The 20,266-nt window shown below is 38.8% G+C and overlaps 1 protein-coding gene across 1 annotated transcript in view; it reads left to right on the forward strand.

The window, feature by feature from the left end:
- Window positions 1–19,762, forward strand: part of LOC112045723 (protein fork head-like) — a 62,423-nt gene extending 42,661 nt beyond the window's left edge. The window contains exons 4-11 of the mRNA XM_052890833.1: window positions 1,345–1,498; window positions 1,697–2,028; window positions 5,067–5,277; window positions 12,207–12,336; window positions 16,387–16,456; window positions 16,909–17,022; window positions 18,954–19,058; window positions 19,463–19,762. Of these exons, the coding sequence (XP_052746793.1) occupies window positions 1,345–1,498; window positions 1,697–2,028; window positions 5,067–5,277; window positions 12,207–12,336; window positions 16,387–16,456; window positions 16,909–17,022; window positions 18,954–19,058; window positions 19,463–19,533 (1,187 nt within the window). The 3' untranslated portion in view covers window positions 19,534–19,762. The remainder of the gene's footprint in view (window positions 1–1,344; window positions 1,499–1,696; window positions 2,029–5,066; window positions 5,278–12,206; window positions 12,337–16,386; window positions 16,457–16,908; window positions 17,023–18,953; window positions 19,059–19,462) is intronic.
- The last annotated feature ends 504 nt before the right edge of the window (window positions 19,763–20,266 follow it).

Here is a 20,266-nt window from a genome sequence, read left to right on the forward strand (position 1 = left end):
CACCGCTGGTCCGTCGGTCCTTTTGTGAGGACCAGCATCCAGCGGCTTCCTGTAGCTACCACAATGTAATCGGTTTACGCAGTAGAAGCTCGGCTGCCACTTTTGGGTCACAGACGTCCATTGATCAGAATGAGAGGGGTTAGGTTAATAGTTTGCCAATCCACATTGGGTGAGGCCTAATGCGGATTGGTAAACTTCACACAGGATAACTAAGAAAATTCTCAGATAAGCAGGTTTTCTCACGATGCTTTTCCTTCGGCGTTTAAAACACGTTATATTTAATTTGCAAATTAAAAATAATTTAATGCACATACCTGACTGAAAAGTTGAAAAGATTGAGGTACATACCCCGGACCGTATTCGAACCTACGCCCCCCGAATCAAAGGCAGATGTCACTAGGCTATCATGGCTCAGGTATTCCATTGATATTCTATGTCAGTCAGTCAGTCTTTTAACTATTTGTCCCGCCTATTTACAACGTAATGTACTATTTGAAATTTGTCGTTATCACAGAACATAGAACACATATTCTGCGCATTCTTTTAACCGTGGTCTTAACTTTGACATGTCAGTGGATCTCCATATTTCTCATTATTAAAATTTAGAGTCACTGTGGGTCCTTATTAGACAATGCCTCATAGTAAAAAAAAGGGCATTTCATAATCGGTGAGTAGGTAGGTAGCCAAATTTCCATAGTGAAGTGATGCAAAAAACATAAATTTTGCAATTGATTGTTATTTAAGTAAAAGAAAAAAAGGAACGTGTGCGTCTCGGGACGCTCGACAGAAGTGATAACTTAAACCTGCTAACGTATGCCGTTCACATTACGTTACGAAGCTGTTTACCCTCCATCATCTTCAACATCATTAACATCCGATGGACTTCCACTGCTGGACATAGGCCTCTTGCAAGGACTTCCAAACAAAACGGTCTCGAGCCGCGAGCATCCAGCGTCTCCCTGCAATCCGCTTGATTTCCTCGATCCATCTAGTGGGGGGGTCGACCAACACTGCAATTTCCGGTATGAGGTCGCCATTCCAGCACCTTGGCACCCCCAACATCCATCGGCTCTTCGAACTATGTAAGCTGCCACTTCAGCTTCGCGGCTCGCTGAGCTATGTCAGTGATTTTGGTTCTTCTAAGGATCTCCTCATTTCTAATTCGATCACTCAGGGAAACCCCAAGCATAGCTCGCTCCATCGCCCGTTAGGTGAGCCTTTATATGAAGGCCATAGTTAGCGACCAGGTCCCACAGTTACCCTCCAAGAAGAAGTTATTACTTCAAAACATGACAAGTGTGGCAAAGTGTAAAAGTAAAGCCTTGTTTGTTGTTGTGTGAACAGGCGCTGCGTACGAGAGTCGGCTGTGTCTGCAGGAGGACGCCGACACCGCCGCCGCACAAGCCGTAAACATCAAAGATGAGGACGAACTGTCCAGAGTGTACCAGAACCTGACCATGCCTCCTTTGCCCAGAAACGAAACTGCTAATTCTAAAAGGTATATTATTATTGTATATGAAATCCGCTTACTAATTCTTATTAGTAAATGAATCTAATTATTAAAATCGGGGTTCAATATTTGATATACATTTTGTTGCATTGCGATTTGCGTATTTGCTATTGGACTGTACTCCTGCTCGGTGCGTGTGACTGAGCTACAGTCGTCCGTTGAAACCAACCGACGCTCTGTTTGCAGCGCCGACACCAAGATCACGACGAAGTCATCGCCAGTGAGCCCGGACGACTCAGCGGAGATGAATCCGCAGTCCACCACGCCGGCGTCGCCCCACTCCACCAAACCGCCCTACTCCTACGTCGCGCTCATCACCATGGCGATACAGAACAGTGAAGAGAAACGCGCCACACTGAGGGAAATATACGACTACATCACCAAGGAGTTCCCGTATTACGAAAAGAACAAGAGAGGCTGGCAGAACTCCATCAGGCACAACTTGAGCCTCAACGAGTGCTTCCTGAAAGTGCGCAGAGAGGGAGGCGGGGACAGTAAGGGGAACTACTGGATCATTCGTGAGTTGCATTACTGAAGGCTTTTCTATCGTATAGCTTAGAAGTTAGTCCAACGTGCTCACCTAGAAGATACCTATTCATTTTTTAATTGTAGATATATCATCGGTTTCCTCCGGTAAAAGTTGACTCGATCGAAGAGTTTCCTATATATCCATGGCTAATGAATTACGTTACTCTCGAATTAATTTGTATGCGTAGTCGTTTATTTCATCGATTAACAGAATGATGATAAAGTTAAATGATTATAAACAATTTTCATCATTTGTTTGTGCAGCAAATGCGATTTATTGGACATGTTCATATTAGCTAAGCGAATGTAATACAATTCCATAATATTTGCGAACGCTCGCGTGACTTTGCTCTTGAACATTATGGTTATTTTATTGTTGAATGTTACACAGTATGTTTACATCACACATTAACTCAAAAGACACGATAGATCTGCGAAGTGTTATACAGGGAGCATAGAACTTGTGAATTGATCAAACTTGTGAATTTATCAAACAGCAACAAAGGCAATCCTTACAATTAATAGCTGACATTCCCGTGTCCTGTCTACAAACTTTAAGACCTCATTCGCACGAGTGTTTTTAGCGGTCGTTAAAAAAGCGTTCAAATATAGTATGAAGTTAAATGAAGGTCTATTTTTACGCCCACAATAATTGAAAATGCAACACTGCTCGAAACAAAGCGCCGTGATTTAAAAACGCTGTCGTGTGAACATATACTTGGGAATGCATTTGTTGTATTTGAACGCTTTTTCAACGTTCGTTAAAAAAACTCTCGTGCGAATGAGAAGGTGTTTCGGTAAAGGACCACTGCAAATCCAAATTAACATTGGAATGTTCTGAAGTTTGATGCTAGCTGTATTTACATTTGTTTGCATATCTCTTATATTATTGTGGAGTGCTGGTTGCTCTTGATTTGATTAGTCGACTTACAAACAAGGATACTGCTAAACATATTCTCTTGAGTCTGATAGTACAATTTTATATTGCAAAATATTCTGTAAGGAAGAGTTACGACGAATCGTGCCCATCCAGTTATACCTTTAAGCATTTGACTGAATATTCTTAATATTGCTACTACACGGAGTGTAGATATGTTACTTGCATACAAAATCATCGCAAAAAATGATCCGAACTCAGCATTTTTGTGTTAACTTACAATCTACTTAAATTACATGGATATATACGAATAGATTGTAATTAGTATATTTATTTATGTATTTAGTTTTTACACTTCCTGACCACACAACTCGACAGTCTAGACAATATTTAGGTATTATTTGTTTAAATAACTTTCGTAGTTTACTATGCGACTAAAGACTAATTAGGCACATTTGTTCGTATCAGTTTCATTTGAGCCGAGCTTTAGCTTTAACTGTGCGTTAAGTTGAGACTAATTTTTAAAAAAAATTGTCATAAATTCAAAAAATTGCCAATATCCCCATTCTCCTCTAACTAGTCGGAAAAGACTAGGACGACAATAGCCAAGAGGGGATCGAACCACAACCTCGTGGCCCTCTACCGCTGAGCTATTGAGAAGGAATCCGCTGAGCTGACACTTCTTCTTCTTCTTTCCTGGGCCTTTTCCGCACTTGGCCACTAAGGGTTGGCCGTTGTACATTGGTCCATTTGGCACTGGTCCTCGCTGGAGTCACTCCAGCCAACCGAGCTCGCTCCAAAGCTTAGCAGACCCAGGTCGCCGAACTCCTCATGGAATGTTGCTGAGGATCCAACGTGTACTGCACGTTGTACAGATACACCTCTGCATCTAAACATAATATGTATTGGTGTTTCTCCTTCCTCCATTCATGCTATGCACAGAGGACTGTCGGTTATACCTAGAACCGAAAAGTGTTGATTTAGTGAGCAGCGCTCTGTCATTAGTTCTGTTACTGTTTTAAGTTTGCTACGATTAAGTTTAATTAGTTTTGTCGTTAAACGTGGGTTGAGGCCTCAGACCAATTTTATAAAAGGACCAGTATAGCACTTAAATTCACGAACAAAATTGTCTGTCAATTTCGGTGGAAAACGAGCTTAGCTCTAACTTATACTAAACTAGAATTTTTGCCCGTTTTTTACATCATTTACATCAACTACACAAAAAAAGTTTTTTTACGGAGCTCTATAACCGACGAATACAATTACAACCAAAACATCGATACTATAGAGACAGTTTTTATAAGTGCATTAGATCTTTGATCATATACTTTGACAGAAAAGTAAAGTCTAGCAAGGCAGGTCATCACACCATCACACTAATATTATAAAGGCGAAAGTTTGTGTGTAAGTGTGTAAGTATGTTTGTTCCTCTTTTACGCTGCGGCTACTGAAGCGATTTGGCTGAAATTTGAAATGGAAATAAGTTTTACGCGGCCACGCCACGCGGCCGTCAAAGCTTATGTGTTAATCCAGTAACACATAAGCTTTGACGGCCGCGTGGCGCAGTGGGTAGTGACCCTGCTTTCTGCATCCACGGCCGTGGGTTCGATTCCCACAACTGGAAAATATTTGTGTGATGAGCATGGGTGTTTTCCAGTGTCTGTGTGTATTTATACATTATACAAGTATTTATATGTAGTATATAAATGTATATTAATATTATAATATCAACTATCTTAGCACCCATAACACAAGCTACTCTGTATGCTTACTTTGGGGCTAGATAGTGATGTGTATTGTTTAAGTAGTCGTAAAAAAAAATAAGCTACTTTTCATCTCGAAAAAATCCATGGTTCCCGCGGGATTTGTGAAAACCTAAATTCCACGCGGACGAAGTCGCGGGCGTCCGCTAGTGTACAATGATTTTTTTTTTTAAATAAGTATACTTAAACAATACACATCACTATCTATGTTTCTGTATGTATAAATACACACAGACACTGGAAAACACCCATGCTCATCACACAAATATTTTCCAGTTGTGGGAATCGAACCCACGGCCGTGGATGCAGGAAGCAGGGTCACTACCCACTGCGCTACGCGGCCGTCATATTTTGATTGGTCTGAGGTTGAGGCTGACACTTGTTGCAGATCCGCAGTGTGGCGACATGTTCGAGAACGGCAACTACCGGCGCCGGCGCCGCATGAAGAAGCCGTTCCGCTCGGCGCCGTACAACAAGCCGCTGTTCGGCGACGGGTACCTGCACGCGCAGCACCCGCACATGCAGTCGCTGCAGCTCGGCCCGCCCAACTACTTCGGCTCCCGCTCCCCGTACTCGCCCACGTACTCCCGCTACGACACGTACGTTTTTGTTTTTTAAATTAAAATTCGATGGAGCCGGCTGCACACTCGAAAAAGATGACGTCATGCGTCGTTCCCTCACTCTAGGGTTGCCAACTTTTTGCAACAGGTAATAGTATTTTAGAATATAGATATAGATAAGCCTATCATCATGATAAGATCATTTCATTTGATACCCATATTGTACTTCTACAATATGGGTATCAAATGAAATGATACCTATATTGTAGAAGTAAATTAATAATAACTATTCCGCCATCTTGAGTGGTCTGCCATATTGTATTTAGAATAACGTCATATAATATATCGTGCATTGTCATCCAATCTTAACGTGTATACAAAATTTCAGCTCAATCGGTTGAAGATTTCTATTTCAAAATTGAGCTCTAAGAATCTACCGTAACATCCTTCATATGATAAATGAAAGTTTTTAAAAACGAACATTGTCTTTTGAAAAATACAACCATTCCATCAGTATTATCTTATGACGTTGTCACGTTCAACTATCGTAGGTAAAGCGACTTTACAGACAATCGATTTTTTTTAGCATAGCTTTTATTTGGGCGCGGCGACCGAATCAAGAAATTCCGTAACGAAAATAAACCTAATACTTAAGCCGTGCATTAAGTTAACACATTTCGACATTATCATATCGATTCAACTGGACAAGTTGTGTGAAACTAAGGGGCAAAACTTATTTAACCAGAGTTCGATTTCAGCTCAACGTAAAGACGTTTTTTATTTATCTATACTTAATATTATCAAGCTGAAAACTTTGTATGATTGAACGCAATAATCTCAGGAACTACTGGTCCGATTTGAATAATTTTTTCAGTGTTAGATAGCCCATTTATCGAGGAAGGCTATAGGCTATTTTATCCCCGTATTCCTACAGAAACGGGAACCACGCGGATGAAACCGCGCGGCGTCTAGTAATTTTATATAATTATTCTTTTTTTCCTCGTTTTTAAAGAAAATAAATACTGCATAAATAAAATAAATATGTAATAATTGCATAAATTAATAAAAAATGCTATACAATAGCTTTACCGCGGCAGTCCCCGAGTGCCACATGTATTTTTTTTAGTTTAAAGATACGAGAGAGAAGGTATGCGGATCCGGCATAAGAAATATATACCTTCATCTGTTATTTATTAAAGATAAGAGTTGCATTGCCTAGTTAAATTGCGGCTAGATACATTTTACATAAAAATTGTAGGAAACCATGAATTAGATCAAAGGCAACATAATATAATAATTAAATTATGCTTTCATTTGACGTCTAAATCTTAATATAAAAATACGAAAGGTTTAAATCTCTAAACAAGTTTGACATACAAAGATTAAATTTGGCAGGGAGGTACCTTATAATTAGTAGGTGTCTGCTAAGAACGGATTTTGGGTTAGGTTTGGAAAAGGGAGGTCAAAGAGTGAAATTAATCGACAGTAAAAAAAACATCTGGTTAGTAACAACTTCTGTTACACTACCCTCCTCTCAATTTATATAAATAACGAGGTTATTTAAAGTTGTAGTAACCAGCTGTTTTTTTACTGTTGCTTAATTTAATAGTTATACAATTTAACAGTCACAATGTCCTACGAATTGCGTGGTACATTATCTCGTACCGACGCTTAGAAATTGTCAATTTCCTGATAACGCAGTTAGCTACCAGAATCAAGAATTTTTGTAAATAAAAAAGTTGATCGTCTCATCGAGATGACGCTACTTATGAAAAATTAACTTGTTACTAATCAGTTGTAAATAATGTTCTACGGATCTATAACTACTACTGGTGGATCTAACATAATTAAGGGATATAAATTTTAAGTTATCGATGAGAACTATGATGAACTTGTCGAAAACATGAATCATTATCTCCGAGGTATAAATGAATGTGTGACTTGCGTTTGTTTAATAAACATACTAATAACAAACGTAAATATTTTCGTTATTAATTAATTAGTTGTAACAAGTCACTTGGTGGTGCTTAATGATTTGTACTCGTCCATTCATAATATCACTAAATGTAAACTATATAATATCTACATTATAAAACAAAACGTATTTCTGTATGTCTAAAGGTGATACACTTTAAAACAAACGAACCGGTTTTCAAGTTTCCATTAATAGGACAACGAATATTTAAATATTATAAATGAAGCTTAATCAATCACGTTTATTTTAAAAATTATATCAAGTGGATTAATATAGCAACTATACATATATAAGTTTATTTTAAATTAATATTAAAATTACCTAGATGTACCGTCAAGCGATTTAGCGTTCCGAAACGATGTCGTGTAGCAACCGAAAGTGGTGTGGATTTGCGTCCTACGCCTAAAAAGTTAGTCCGCTTCTTAGATTGTCACTTACTATCAGGTGAGATTATGGTCAAGGGCTAAGTTGTAAAAAATAAAAAATAAACTAAGTTTAATTGACTACTTTAAAAATTAGGTGGAATACCTAATTTTTACTACTTAGATATGGCTTTTTAAATCGCGTACTTTCTAAATTTTTTCATAAAATGTCTTGCATTCTTAAAGTAGGACTCATTATGACAGAGTTCAACCATTAAAAGAAATTCCGTCATGCGTATTTTTAGGCAACCGTATTCCAAACAAAGAAAGGTTTCAGTCAGAGGATGTTAGTGGAGGACAAACGAGGCTCACGTATGTTGCACGATGACGTCATGTACAGAGAGCCTGCGATACCGATGCCTCATTTTAGGAAGGCTGTTTGTATGTTTGTCTGCATACTCATAATATAGGTAAATACGGTAGCCAAATGGACTTTGGACCGTCATGTCGTCGTTAAACGTATTTTTGCGGCAACCCTTTGCAAGAGACCTTGAGGTTTCTGAAAAAACGGTGTTTTTCGAAAGGTCTAAGTAAGTTAAAGGAACGTCAGCATACCGAAAACGAGTCTCAGAGGAGTAGTTCCGCCCATCTCTTCGTCTGCTTCTGCTTTCGGGCCCCATCAGATGATGCACTCTCTTCTGCACTTACCCAAGCCCCCGGTGACGTCGCTGAGGAGCCTACAGTAATACAGAATCAAAGAAAAAAAACAGAGGAAACGTTACTATTGACGGCCTCCGTGGCGCAGTGGTATGCGCGGTGGATTTACAAGACGGAGGTCCTGGGTTCGATCCCTAGCTGGGCAGATTGAGATTTTCTTAATTTGTCCAGGTCTGGCTGGTGGGAGGCTTCGGCCGTGGCTAGTTACCACCCTACCGGCAAAGACGTACCGCCAAGCGATTTAGCGTTCCGGTACGATGCCGTGTAGAAACCGAAAGGGGTGTGGATTTTCATCCTCCTCCTAACAAGTTAGCCCGCTTCCATCTTAGATTGCATCATCACTTACCATCAGGTGAGATTGTAGTCAAGGGCTAACTTGTAAAGAATAAAAAAAAAAAGATTATTTATATTAATTTAGGGGAAAAGGATGTGGCGTGGCGTATAAAATTAGATTATTACTGTCATTACTGTGTAGTTCTTAGTTTTAATTTATATATTTTAATCGTCATTCTATTGTATTGAGTGTAATATACTAACTACTATCTGTCATTTGAGCTAAAATATATAATTGTAATTTTTTATCGTAAGCGTTATCCCAGACGCCAAAATTAATCATTATTGTAATTTAACAATCCTTGTCCAAATTAAATCAAACAAGGTTTATAAAATTACAAGAATGATTAAGTTACGTAAGTTAAGTCCTATACAAGGGTTAGTAAAATTGTTGTAAGCGCCATTAAAGCCAAGAAAAATATCATCTTTCCCAATTTTTGATAGCTACGAGTAGGTATAATAGATAATACAACTTATTCATAATGTCAACCTAAACAAAATATAAAAAATACGCTTTAGATTTAACTTTAAATTTTGAATTTTGAAGTTTGGTTTGAAGATGACTTTTGTTAAACTCTAACTCAAAATTAATTTATTTCAATAAGGCTTAGTTTACAAACACTTTCGAAACGTCGGGTAATATTATTAGATAATGGTGATAAGAATTGGATAAAAACTTAAAACCTTACGTTTTTCCGTACGAGAAGAGCCCACAACAAACTCAGCCAGTGTTTTATTATTTGTTTATCACCATTTTACAAATTTATCTAAAAATAAGTACACAATCGTATAGTGCAATTCAATTCCAAGCACTTTTATCATCTACATAATCTCTAACACCATAATAAGATTTTCCTATAAGCTTGCGTTTAATAATAACTTTGAACTTTTTGAGAGACATGTCCGCAAAGCCACCACGCGCGTTAGCTGGCAAAGCCACTACGCACGTTAGCTGGCAAAGCCACCACGCGCGTTAGCTCGCAAAGCCACCACGCGCGTTAGCTCGCAAAGCCACCACGCGCGTTGCTCGCAAAGCCACCACGCGCGTTAGCTCGTAAAGCCACTACACGCGTTAGTTGGCAAAGCCACTGCGCGCGTCAGTTCGAGACATTTGCCTGTCGTACTAGCTCGCGGGGAGAGTGACTTTCATCTCTTACAGATTGACGCAGTTCCGGCCATTGCAGGCTCGGAGACCATTGCACACACTGATAGGGCCAATCAAACAATACCTTGTAAAATATTATAATCGATCAGGTGTTACGAGCTCTGGCATTATCGTGAACATAAGGTCACCTCACACTTGACAACAGATCGTAAAGGACGCCTGGGACCAGAGCCAGATAACGCGCCACAGCGGTCGAAGTGTCGTTAAGATATACTTTGAATATGCTTACGTGTGTGCGATATGGTAATAATACTAATTAAATTGATAACGTTTTTTAACTCGCTGCCGTAGTCGTATTCAGAAAATGGACGATAACAAAATCGGCGACCACAGTTGAATGTTGCAGTTCCAACTCTATCAATAGACTAATTGACTCTCAAATTGAATATAAATAATATTAATTTAGTATAGTACCTACTTGGAATAAGGGGAATTTAAAGTAGTAAAAGATTAGGAACTCAAGTTATAAATTGCTTATTTTATCTATTTTTTCATACGTTTTACGCATTGTTGGCCATTTCGTGACGTCACGTGAACCTGTAGTTAAGCCCGTCACAGACTGAGCTATATTATATATTAATATTTTTATAGCTGGGCAATGGCATAATACTATACATTTTCTATACTAATTTTCGAATGACCGCACATGCAGCTACAATATATATTTCTATGACGTCACCAAGCTATACCATTATATAAATTATTACATATTTGATATTACTATATATTATTGTATAGCAAGATATATTCCGACATATTTTAAAGTATTTTTCAATTTTGTACAGCAATTTTAGGTAGTTCGCAGTGAAACCAAGCTGTCTTACTTAATAAAACGTGGGAATCCTAAAATGTTTTAGTAATAAGATGATGTCTGGGCGTCGGTTGTAAGTATAAACAAGCTACTGATTGGCTGCGAGCTAGAGGCGTGGTCGTGCTTCCGTCTGTTCTTATTGTCTGCTTGGCTCCGGTTTCAATCCTTAACTAAGGGTTTTTTGTTGTTTATTCTTTAGTGTATGTTCAAAAAAACGCAAGTAACTGTATAGGAAGGTATGATTGTAATGATATTAATGACAGAAATAAAAATAAAATTGTTGCACACCACATTAGGTTGCAAAAAGTTAGCAACTCTTTTAAGGGTAATTGTAATAAACTGCCACATGAAACTTCTAGCATGTCTCTCAAAAAGTTCAAAGTATTTATTAAACGCAAGCTCTTAGGTAAGTCTTATTATAGTGTTAAGGATTATATAGATGACTAGCTGACGCCGCGCGGTTTCACCCGCGCGGTTCCCGTTCCCGTAGGGATGTGGGGATAATATAAAGCCTTCCTCGATAAATGGGCTATCTAACACTGAAAGAATTTTTCAAATCGGACCAGTAGTTCCAGAGATTAGCGCGTTCAATCAAAATCAAACAAACTATTCAGCTTTATAATTACTTTATAATACGATTGTGTGCTTAGTTCTAGATAAGTAAGTTTGTAAAATGGTGGTTATCAAAAAAAATAAACCTTGGCTGAGTTTGTTATGGGCTCTTCTCGGACCGAGGCGTGTTTGGAACCCTCGTAACTTTAATTTTAAGTTCGACTTCAATTACCACCATTAAATCATGACATTACTTTTTCAAAAGTGCTTATAAATTAAGACTAATTGAAATAAATGAAATTAGAATTTGAAATTTAGAAGTTAGCCCTTGACTACAATCTCACCTGTTGGTAAGTGATGATATGTTATCGCTTATAGACATTAATAAAATGCCAGCCACTTTACTAAAATGCCAAAGCATTTAAGCTGCTTTTTTAATTTGTTAGGAGGAGGATGAAAATTCACACCCCTCATAGAATAGAAGGATAGTGAGCTTACGAGTAAATGCTAAGGATCTAAGCGTGATTCACCGCGTAGTTTTAACTTTACTATAATATTCCTTCCCTTTCCATTCTACCACAGAAAAGCGAGACGTCGTAAACAATGCCAAATTTTTTTGACGACATCCAATCGACCCGCATGAAACGTTTCACATCAACGTTTCTAATAAGAACTGCTAAGATGTGGAATCAAGCCGTGATAGCCCAGTAAATATGCCCTCTGCCTCCGATTCCGGAGGGTGTGGGTTCGAATCCGGTACAGGGCATGCACCTCCAACTTTTCAGCATTTTAAGAAATTAAATATCACGAGTCTCAAACTGTGAAGGAAAACATCGTGAGGAAACCTGCACACCAGAGAATTTTCTTAATTCTCTGCGTGTGTGAAGTCTGCCAATCCGCATTGGGCCAGCGTGGTGGACTATTGGCCTAACCCCTCTCATTCTGAGAGGAGACTCGGGCTCAGCAGTGAGCCGAATATGGGTTGATGACGACGAAACCTCGGTACCTCAGTAGGTATCTTGTCTCTACAATCGACACTTATTCTCATTGCAGGCCGTGGTTAACGCAGCCGACGAACGGCTCTCACTACGTCAGCGGTTGTAGCATGGGTCGCAGCCCACCCGCGCTGTCGCACCAGACCAACCCCGCCAACCACTTCAACAACCACCAGCTGCAAGGACAGGTAACTAATGTGCTTTGTTATAATTTATTTATTTATTTATTTATTTATTTATTTATTTATTTATTTGGTCCACCAGTGACTGTCGCAGCATTTACACAAATACAATCTAAAAAAAAAAATGAAGGTAGACACGGCATGCACATTTCCGTAATTTTAAAATAAATTGACGATTACATTAAATCAGTTTACATAAGAAAAAAAATACATTTTAGAGTAACAAGAAAAAGGAAACATTTTACAACTACTATTTGAATATACTATATAATACAAAAAATAAAATGGAATTGGTAAAAACAAAAAGAAAAATTAGTTTAGCAAATCTAGCAAAACTAACATGCGATATGTCCTTGGTGAGTCTTTGTGGATATCTATAGACCGACCAAGTGCGTTATATAATTTACATAGCCTGGGCATAGTAGAATAGGCACCAAAAACAGTTCTAGTGCGTTGCGGTACAAGTAAAGTAATAGCTTTGCGAGGGTATCTACTAGGTGGATAATGGATCGAGAACCTGCATAGCCGTTGCGTTTCTCATTCTTTAAGCTCAAATTATAAATTAACTTTTTTGAAATGAAAGAGAAGGCGAATTGTGGAGGTACATTTTAATAAAGAAGGCGTGTTGAGTGGAAAAAATTATATTTACGTTGTTCTTATGTTCATTCATTCGCCCAGCTTAGCGTTCAAATACCCTAACGGAGCGGTTCAGAGTTGAAAGTGGAAAGATTTGGACAACGGAACGATAGGGCCAAATGTTAGCTGACTTCCTGAAGAAGGAGGGCGTTTTTAGAAACGTTTTATGATATGATGAACTCCTTTTTCAGACCGAACAGGGTAATCTTATTTCTTCAAAGCCCAAAATATTAAGTGAGGCTGAGAAGAAGATCTATTGACAAATATACACGACTACTCAACAACCTGTTGGCAATTTGGCCAAAGATCCTAGAGTCAACTTGCTCGACACTATACCGAAGATATCCCGGAAGTCAGCCTATACGAGATTAGTTCGGCTTTCAAACACCTGAAGAACAATAAGGCGCCAGGTATCCAAGGAAGTATCACTACAGAACTCCTGAAAGAGGTTGTAAAACCGATACTTAAAGTCCGTCAGCGATTGTTCAATTCCGTCATTCACGAGGCTACGACGCGCAAGGCGTAGCATAGGTGGTTATGTTCTTCAAAAAGGTGACAATACCTTGCTGAAGAATTAGAGCTGTTGAGCCATGTTTACAAATTGTTCTCGAGAGTCTTTACGAATCGTCTCGCTCGTAGGTTTGACGACCAGCCTCCCGAACAAGCCAGATTCCGAAAAGGTTTTAGTAGCATAGACCACATCCATACGCTGCGGCTAGTTATACAAAAGACCAGAGAGTATAACCAACCACTTAGCTTAGCGTTTGTGGACTATGAAAAAGCCTTCGATTCGAAACTTGGGCTGTGCAGAGATGCCGAATTGACTACAGATAAATTCAAGTGTTGAAGTGCTTGTACGAAAATGCCACTACGTCAGTCCGTATACAGGATCAGACTATGAAGCCTAACTAGTTCCAACGAGGAGTGCGTCAGGGAGATGTGATCTCTCCAAAGCTTTTTACCACATTGAAATACGTCTTTAAGCATCTAGACTTGGCACATCTTGGCATGAGAGCAACACTCAACTGTGGCAACATTATGGCAGAGACTCTGAATGACCTTAGCAGAGTTTCTCAACAGGTGGGCCTGAAAATGAACATGGCTAAATGGCTAAGATATCTCGGACGTCAGCCTATACGAGATTAGTACGGCTCTCAAACACCTGAAGAACTGTAAGGCGCCAGGTGAGGATCATATAAACATTTTATTCGGTCATAGAAACTTAATGCTACTGTTACATAAATAAATAATGGCTGTGATTTCTAGCATTAGCGATATCGACAATCACTCGGCCGACAGCAATCAAATTCAGATTAAATGTTTATTGGCGTATCAACAGGCCATAAAACTGCAATGGTTGCAATTTGAAGTAAGTATTCGCTGAACTAGTACTAGCTGTACACTTACGACTACATCGTCTGTCCATACAACTCATTCCACAGGGAGTCTCCCGCGTAGGTACTTACCGTTCCCGAGGGAATAACGCCATAAAAGTAGCTTACATTCTCGACTATAATCTACCTCTTCGTCAATTTTGATCCAGATCTATTCAACGTTTCAAAAGTAATACACTAATATAATTATGAGCCATGATCTCTTCTTCTTGGTCGCATTCTTCATTGCTGAAGGTCGTGTCCGCACTGCAGTCCCTTGGATGCTTTGTTAACGATTCCCCTCTACACAGTCCGGTCCTCAGCTTTTGTAATAGCTGTTGTTACAGGAAGTCCAGTGAGTGACTTAACCTGGTCAGACCAGCGGGTAGGTGATCGGCCGCGTGGTCGTTTCCCTTCCACCTTGCCCACCACTATTAATTTATCCAGGTTATCGGGAAGGCGACGGGCTATATGGCCAAAGTAACTCAAGACCCTCTAATAACATACAGTTGAAAGTCTTGTGGAAATGCGAAGCTGTTTCAGTATGAGCCATGATAGTCTAGTGGATATGAACTCTGCCTCCGATTCCGGAGGGCGTAGGTTCGAATCCGATCCGGGGCATGCACCTGCAACTTTTCTGTTGTGTGCATTTTAAGAAATTAAATATCACGTGTCTCAAACAGTGAAGGAAAACACCGTGTGGAAACCTGCATACCAGATAATTAAGAAAATTCTCTGCGTGTGTGAATTCTGCCAATCCGCATTGGTGGACTATAACCCCTCTCATTCTGAGAGGAGACTCGACCTCAGCAGTGAGCCGAATATGGGTTGTTAATGATGATGATGATGAATGTAATTACCTCGATTTTGTTGGATTTGGGGTAGACCATCTTATCATATATGGGTATGAAAAATAGATGTTGGCCGATTCTCAGACCTACCCATATGTATAAGCTCACAAAATTTAATAAAAATCGGTCCAGCCTTTTCGGTGGAGTTTGGTGAGACGACGCTATGAGAATTTTATATATTACGAGTAGATTAGGTATCTGTGTACATGATGTTTCACAGTTTATTGTATTGAATGTTTCCAACATTTTTTCTAATCTTACACAATTGATATATTATAGACTTGAGGAGTTAGGAGAGTGAGATATGACGAACAGAGACTATTATACTATGAAGATTTCGACTTAACGTTGAAGGTAAAAAGAAATGTTATCGGTCATCATTTTCGAAATCAATTGATTACGCTAAAGGTTACGGCAGCGACTGTAGTTGTGACGGTGGTTGTGTTGTGACGATAGTGATGATTGTTGCGGTGATGGCGGTGATTGTAATGGGTGTTGTTGTTGTGGTTGTGGTAATGTGATGGTAATGGTTGCGGTTGTGGTGATGATGGTGATGGTGGTGATTTAGATAATGGGAGTAACGGTGGCGGTGGTAGGGTTACCAACAGTTTTTCAGAAAAATATAGTATTTTTCAGATTTAGGTATAAAAAATATAGTATTTTATGTAATAAGCAAAAATCGATATTTATTTTTAAAAAACAATATTTATTTCTGAAATAATAGTGCCTATAATGTCTTTTCATATTTAATTTGTAAATTGAAAACCAATAGCTATCTGTTTACCTTGTTCATTTTATGCTTGGAACTCAATAAGGTAAATAAGTTTGTATTTGTCAAAAACTAATGTTTATAAAGTTTTAAATGAAAACTTTGTTTGATAGATTTCAGTGTTGAAATATAGTATTTATGCGTACTATATATTTCTTCAACGGTATATAGTATGCAGACCTGAAAAAAATTACAATACTTAAGTATATTTTATTTTATTTATTTATTTATTCGGAAGCCAACGTTGTATACAAAAAATTTATGACTAATTAAACATAACATGCATTAAAAAGTAATATGCTACATTGTACACCCCACTTATAGGCTAACTCAACATGCGTTTATTTTAACAATATTACAGAACGGTTGGCAACCCTAGGCGGTGGCGATGGTGGTGGTGGATTATATTATATAATTTTTGTTATAGCTCCAAAACCAATTGCAGACAATGCAGCCAATGGCGATGAACACTTACAATACTATGAATGTACCTATAGGTAATTATTATTTCATTATTTTGTATTAACACTGCAATGTTTATACTCCCATAGGATTTTTTTCAATCAACAAGAATAACTTCGAAGTTGGTAACAACTGTTGGTACCAACTGTTGTACTCCTAGTCAATAGATCCAACGCCAGAAAGTGCTGGCAAAAAGATGGATAATGAAAGGGGTTAGCTAAATGAGAAACATACCTCAATTCACACGTAGTTAATTACCTTGCGGTACGCTCCTTTAATGGTACACAGGATTTACTAATAAAAATTATGAAACACAAGTTAGTGTTGGAAAAATTAATTTTTGATTTAGCTCTGTTTGTAATTGTATTTTAGTGCGTTTGACAGAGTGGATCATAATATTGTACTAATGATTATTATATTATTAGTGTTTTAATAAAGTGTTTTAATACAAAAAATATCAAAACATAACATAACCAATATCTCACAGACGGGTCGACGAGTCCCGGGTACGTTGGACCCGGCGGCTTCTCCCCGGGCCGGCATCACGACATCGTCACTTCGTCCGACGCGGCTGTCACGCGGTTCGCGTTCTGGTCTGAAGGTAAAACAATAATTAACCAATGTATGACAGACGGGCCGACGAGGCCCGGGTACGTTGGACCCGGCGGCTTCTCCCTGGACCGGCATCACCATATCATCACTTTGTCCGACGAGGCTGTCACGCAGTTCGCGTTCTGGTGCGAAGGTAAAACAAAAATTAACCAGTCTATCACAGACAGGTCGACGAACCCCGGATACGTCTGGACTTTGTATTTTCTGCAAGACATGGAAGATCAGGGAGACTATAAGTATAATCTGTAACTCGTAGTTAATAATAAAATTTTCATTCCTTAGATAATTGAAAATGATATTTTTACATGATTGCGGAATTGCATATCAGACTGCATACAACAGCATTGTTAAATACCGTAATATTAATTTGTAGTCTTTAAATGCTCAGAGCTATTACCTTCTATTAGACTTGTATCGAACTCAAATTCACTAACAAAATTGTCTGTTATTTTTTTATGGGGACGAGGTAAACTCACACATCGAAAATATTTAAGACCAATAAAAATATCCTGTGTACTTATACTACGCACTACTATAAATTTTAAATCGTAATACACACGCGTGTAATTTTAACGCAATGAAACATTCTACAGATGCAGTTTGTATGAACACGTTTGATCATGATCATAATTATATTTTTGACAGAGGCGCAATCTCTAGCGAGTCTGGTCAAATAGAAGGTAAGGTGGTCGGAGCTTAAATGGTATACATGGATCCATCTTCAACGAAAATTGCTTTCAGACAGCGCGATGAATGATATCCAGTGTTACCAACTTAAAAAATATTTATCCCTAAAGTTTGTGTCAAAAATATCTAGAATCGCCTTAATTATTGAGTTGCCCCCCTGAAAAAAAGAAATTCATAATGATTTAGAAATAATATGCTATAATATGTTTCAGAAGTCTTTATTTAATACATAAAATATTACATCTTCATCTGAAGATTTAGATTTTTTAAATCATACATGTTGACATTGAATAAATTTATTAATTTTTTTATTGGATAAAAATAGCCGTCAGTCGCCACAGAGTGGTTGTAGAATCACGTAATATAAATGTCATTATAAGTCGCTAGGTCGAGGAAGAAATATTAATATTATCAATTTAAAATACATATTAACGAGTCAAAAAATCCCTGAAAACCCCCTACCAATTCCTACCCCTAACAATTTCAGACCCACAAAAAATCCCATCTAACTTACCCCCTAAATCTGGGGGGAAAACTCCTAAGTTGGAAACCCTGATGATATCTTCAGTTTCTCTATGCTTCAGTTGTAGCGAGCGACCTCTATCGTAAATTTATTCAGTTAGCGACATCTACCGTAAACAGCGAATAATAGAGCGCCACTGTACAACTACGCTCTTTACAAAATGGTTCTTTCCAGAACCGATTGTTTCACTTGATTGACACTGGAGGGCGTAGATCACCTTGTTTTCGAGTTCAAGGTAAGAGAGTAACTTTTAACCCCAAGTTCAAGGTTACGGAAGGATCGACGGAAACATAAGTTGAAAATAATATTAAATATACTGAGTATGTGTTGCAATCTGACGGTTGCATCTTCGTCCGTTCGAAATACAGTTTTAACAAATCCCACGGGATCCATTCCCATTCTGGGAGAAATTCGATTTCAAAGATTAGTCTTCAACAGACAGTAATAATCCACTCAATTATTTGTACGGAGTGCCTTTTACAGTCCGTTTTGATTGTTTTGGTTTTTTATATCACCATATACTACATTTATATATACATATTTATAATAAAATACAAGGTGCTGATATGGCAACCTTGGAAAGAAAGCGTTGGTCGACCCCCACTAGGTGGACCGAGTACATCAAGCAGATCCGCTGGATGCTGGTGGCTCGAGATTGTTGTGTTTGGAGGTTACGCTGCGGCTCAAAAGTAAAAATGTTTTCTTTCCAGGAGGTTCTCCGAGCCCGACTGCAGGCTACTCTGACGGCTTCTCGCCCGCGCGCCGACACGACGCCGTCTCCTCCTCGGACGCCCGATACACCTTCTGGCCCGAAGGTAGAACACATTTGCTTGTTATCAACCCATATTCGGCTCACTGCTGAGTTACAATCTCCTTTCAGAATGAGGGGGTTAGGCCATAGTCCACCACGCTAGCCCAATGCGGATTGGCAGACTTCACACATGCAGAGAATTAAGAAAATTCTCTGGTATCCAGGTTTCCTCACGATATTTTTTCTTCACAGTTTGAGACACGTGATATTTGATTCCTTAAAATGCACATAACTAAAAAGTTGGAGGTGCATGCCCGGACCGGATTTGAACCCACACTCTCTGGAATTGGAGGCAGAGGTCACATCCACTGGGCTACCACGACTATAAACGAACTTTAGTTTAAGGGTTTCTATAATCGGCCGATTGTCGTGAGCGGGGGCTCAACTCAATTTCATATAATTCTGCAGGCGGCGTGAAGGAGGAATCGTCTTCCAGCGTCGTTTCCACCGGCGCCAGCTACTCCAAGTGTTTCATGTGAGGATGCGACGAGCACCAACTGTATCCACTTCTGAGATCATACAGCTCCAGTAAATTATTGCCTGGCGCTTGTCTTCACGGAGTCTGTGAATACCCACAATAGCTATCGCACACAAATTGCTTTATGTGTCTATAGATCGTATACGTACTCTGTACTGTGTGCCTAGTGGGAGTTTTCAATATTTTCATACTGTTATTATTACGTTGACGTAAACGTAAATTTATATGGAATTGAAACAGTTGTGCAGTGGTGCCACTAGATGGCGCTGTTTCAATTCTTTAGAAATTCGCGTTTACGTTACGTGACAGTAACAGTATCAAACTGCCAGTAGGCCCTCGGTACGCATTTTTTTTTTACTGTCCCACTGTTTAAGTGGACAGTTAAGCCATATATTTAATATTGTGATGGCATAAGAATAAAGATCTTTCTTTCTTTACTGTCTCGTTACTAAACGCAGAGACTTTAACGGTCACGGTCGTTATCGCTAAACGTGAATTGTAGAAATGTGTGTGTGCCAGACGTATAATAATTTGCACATCACTAGTGATATATTTATGTCAAAATATACTCAGAGGCAAAATTATCCGCCCACTTCATTATACTCGCGTCATATTAAAATGGGCGGATAATTGTGCCTTTGAGTACATTATTTGTACGATCTTCAATTTTGTGTCGAGTAGTTAGACCGTTTCGGTGGAGACGGACCACGGGTATAATCGTGGGTCGGCAGGTT

The sequence above is a fragment of the Bicyclus anynana genome, chromosome Z (assembly GCF_947172395.1).
Source record: "Bicyclus anynana chromosome Z, ilBicAnyn1.1, whole genome shotgun sequence".
Lineage (NCBI taxonomy): Eukaryota > Metazoa > Arthropoda > Insecta > Lepidoptera > Nymphalidae > Bicyclus > Bicyclus anynana.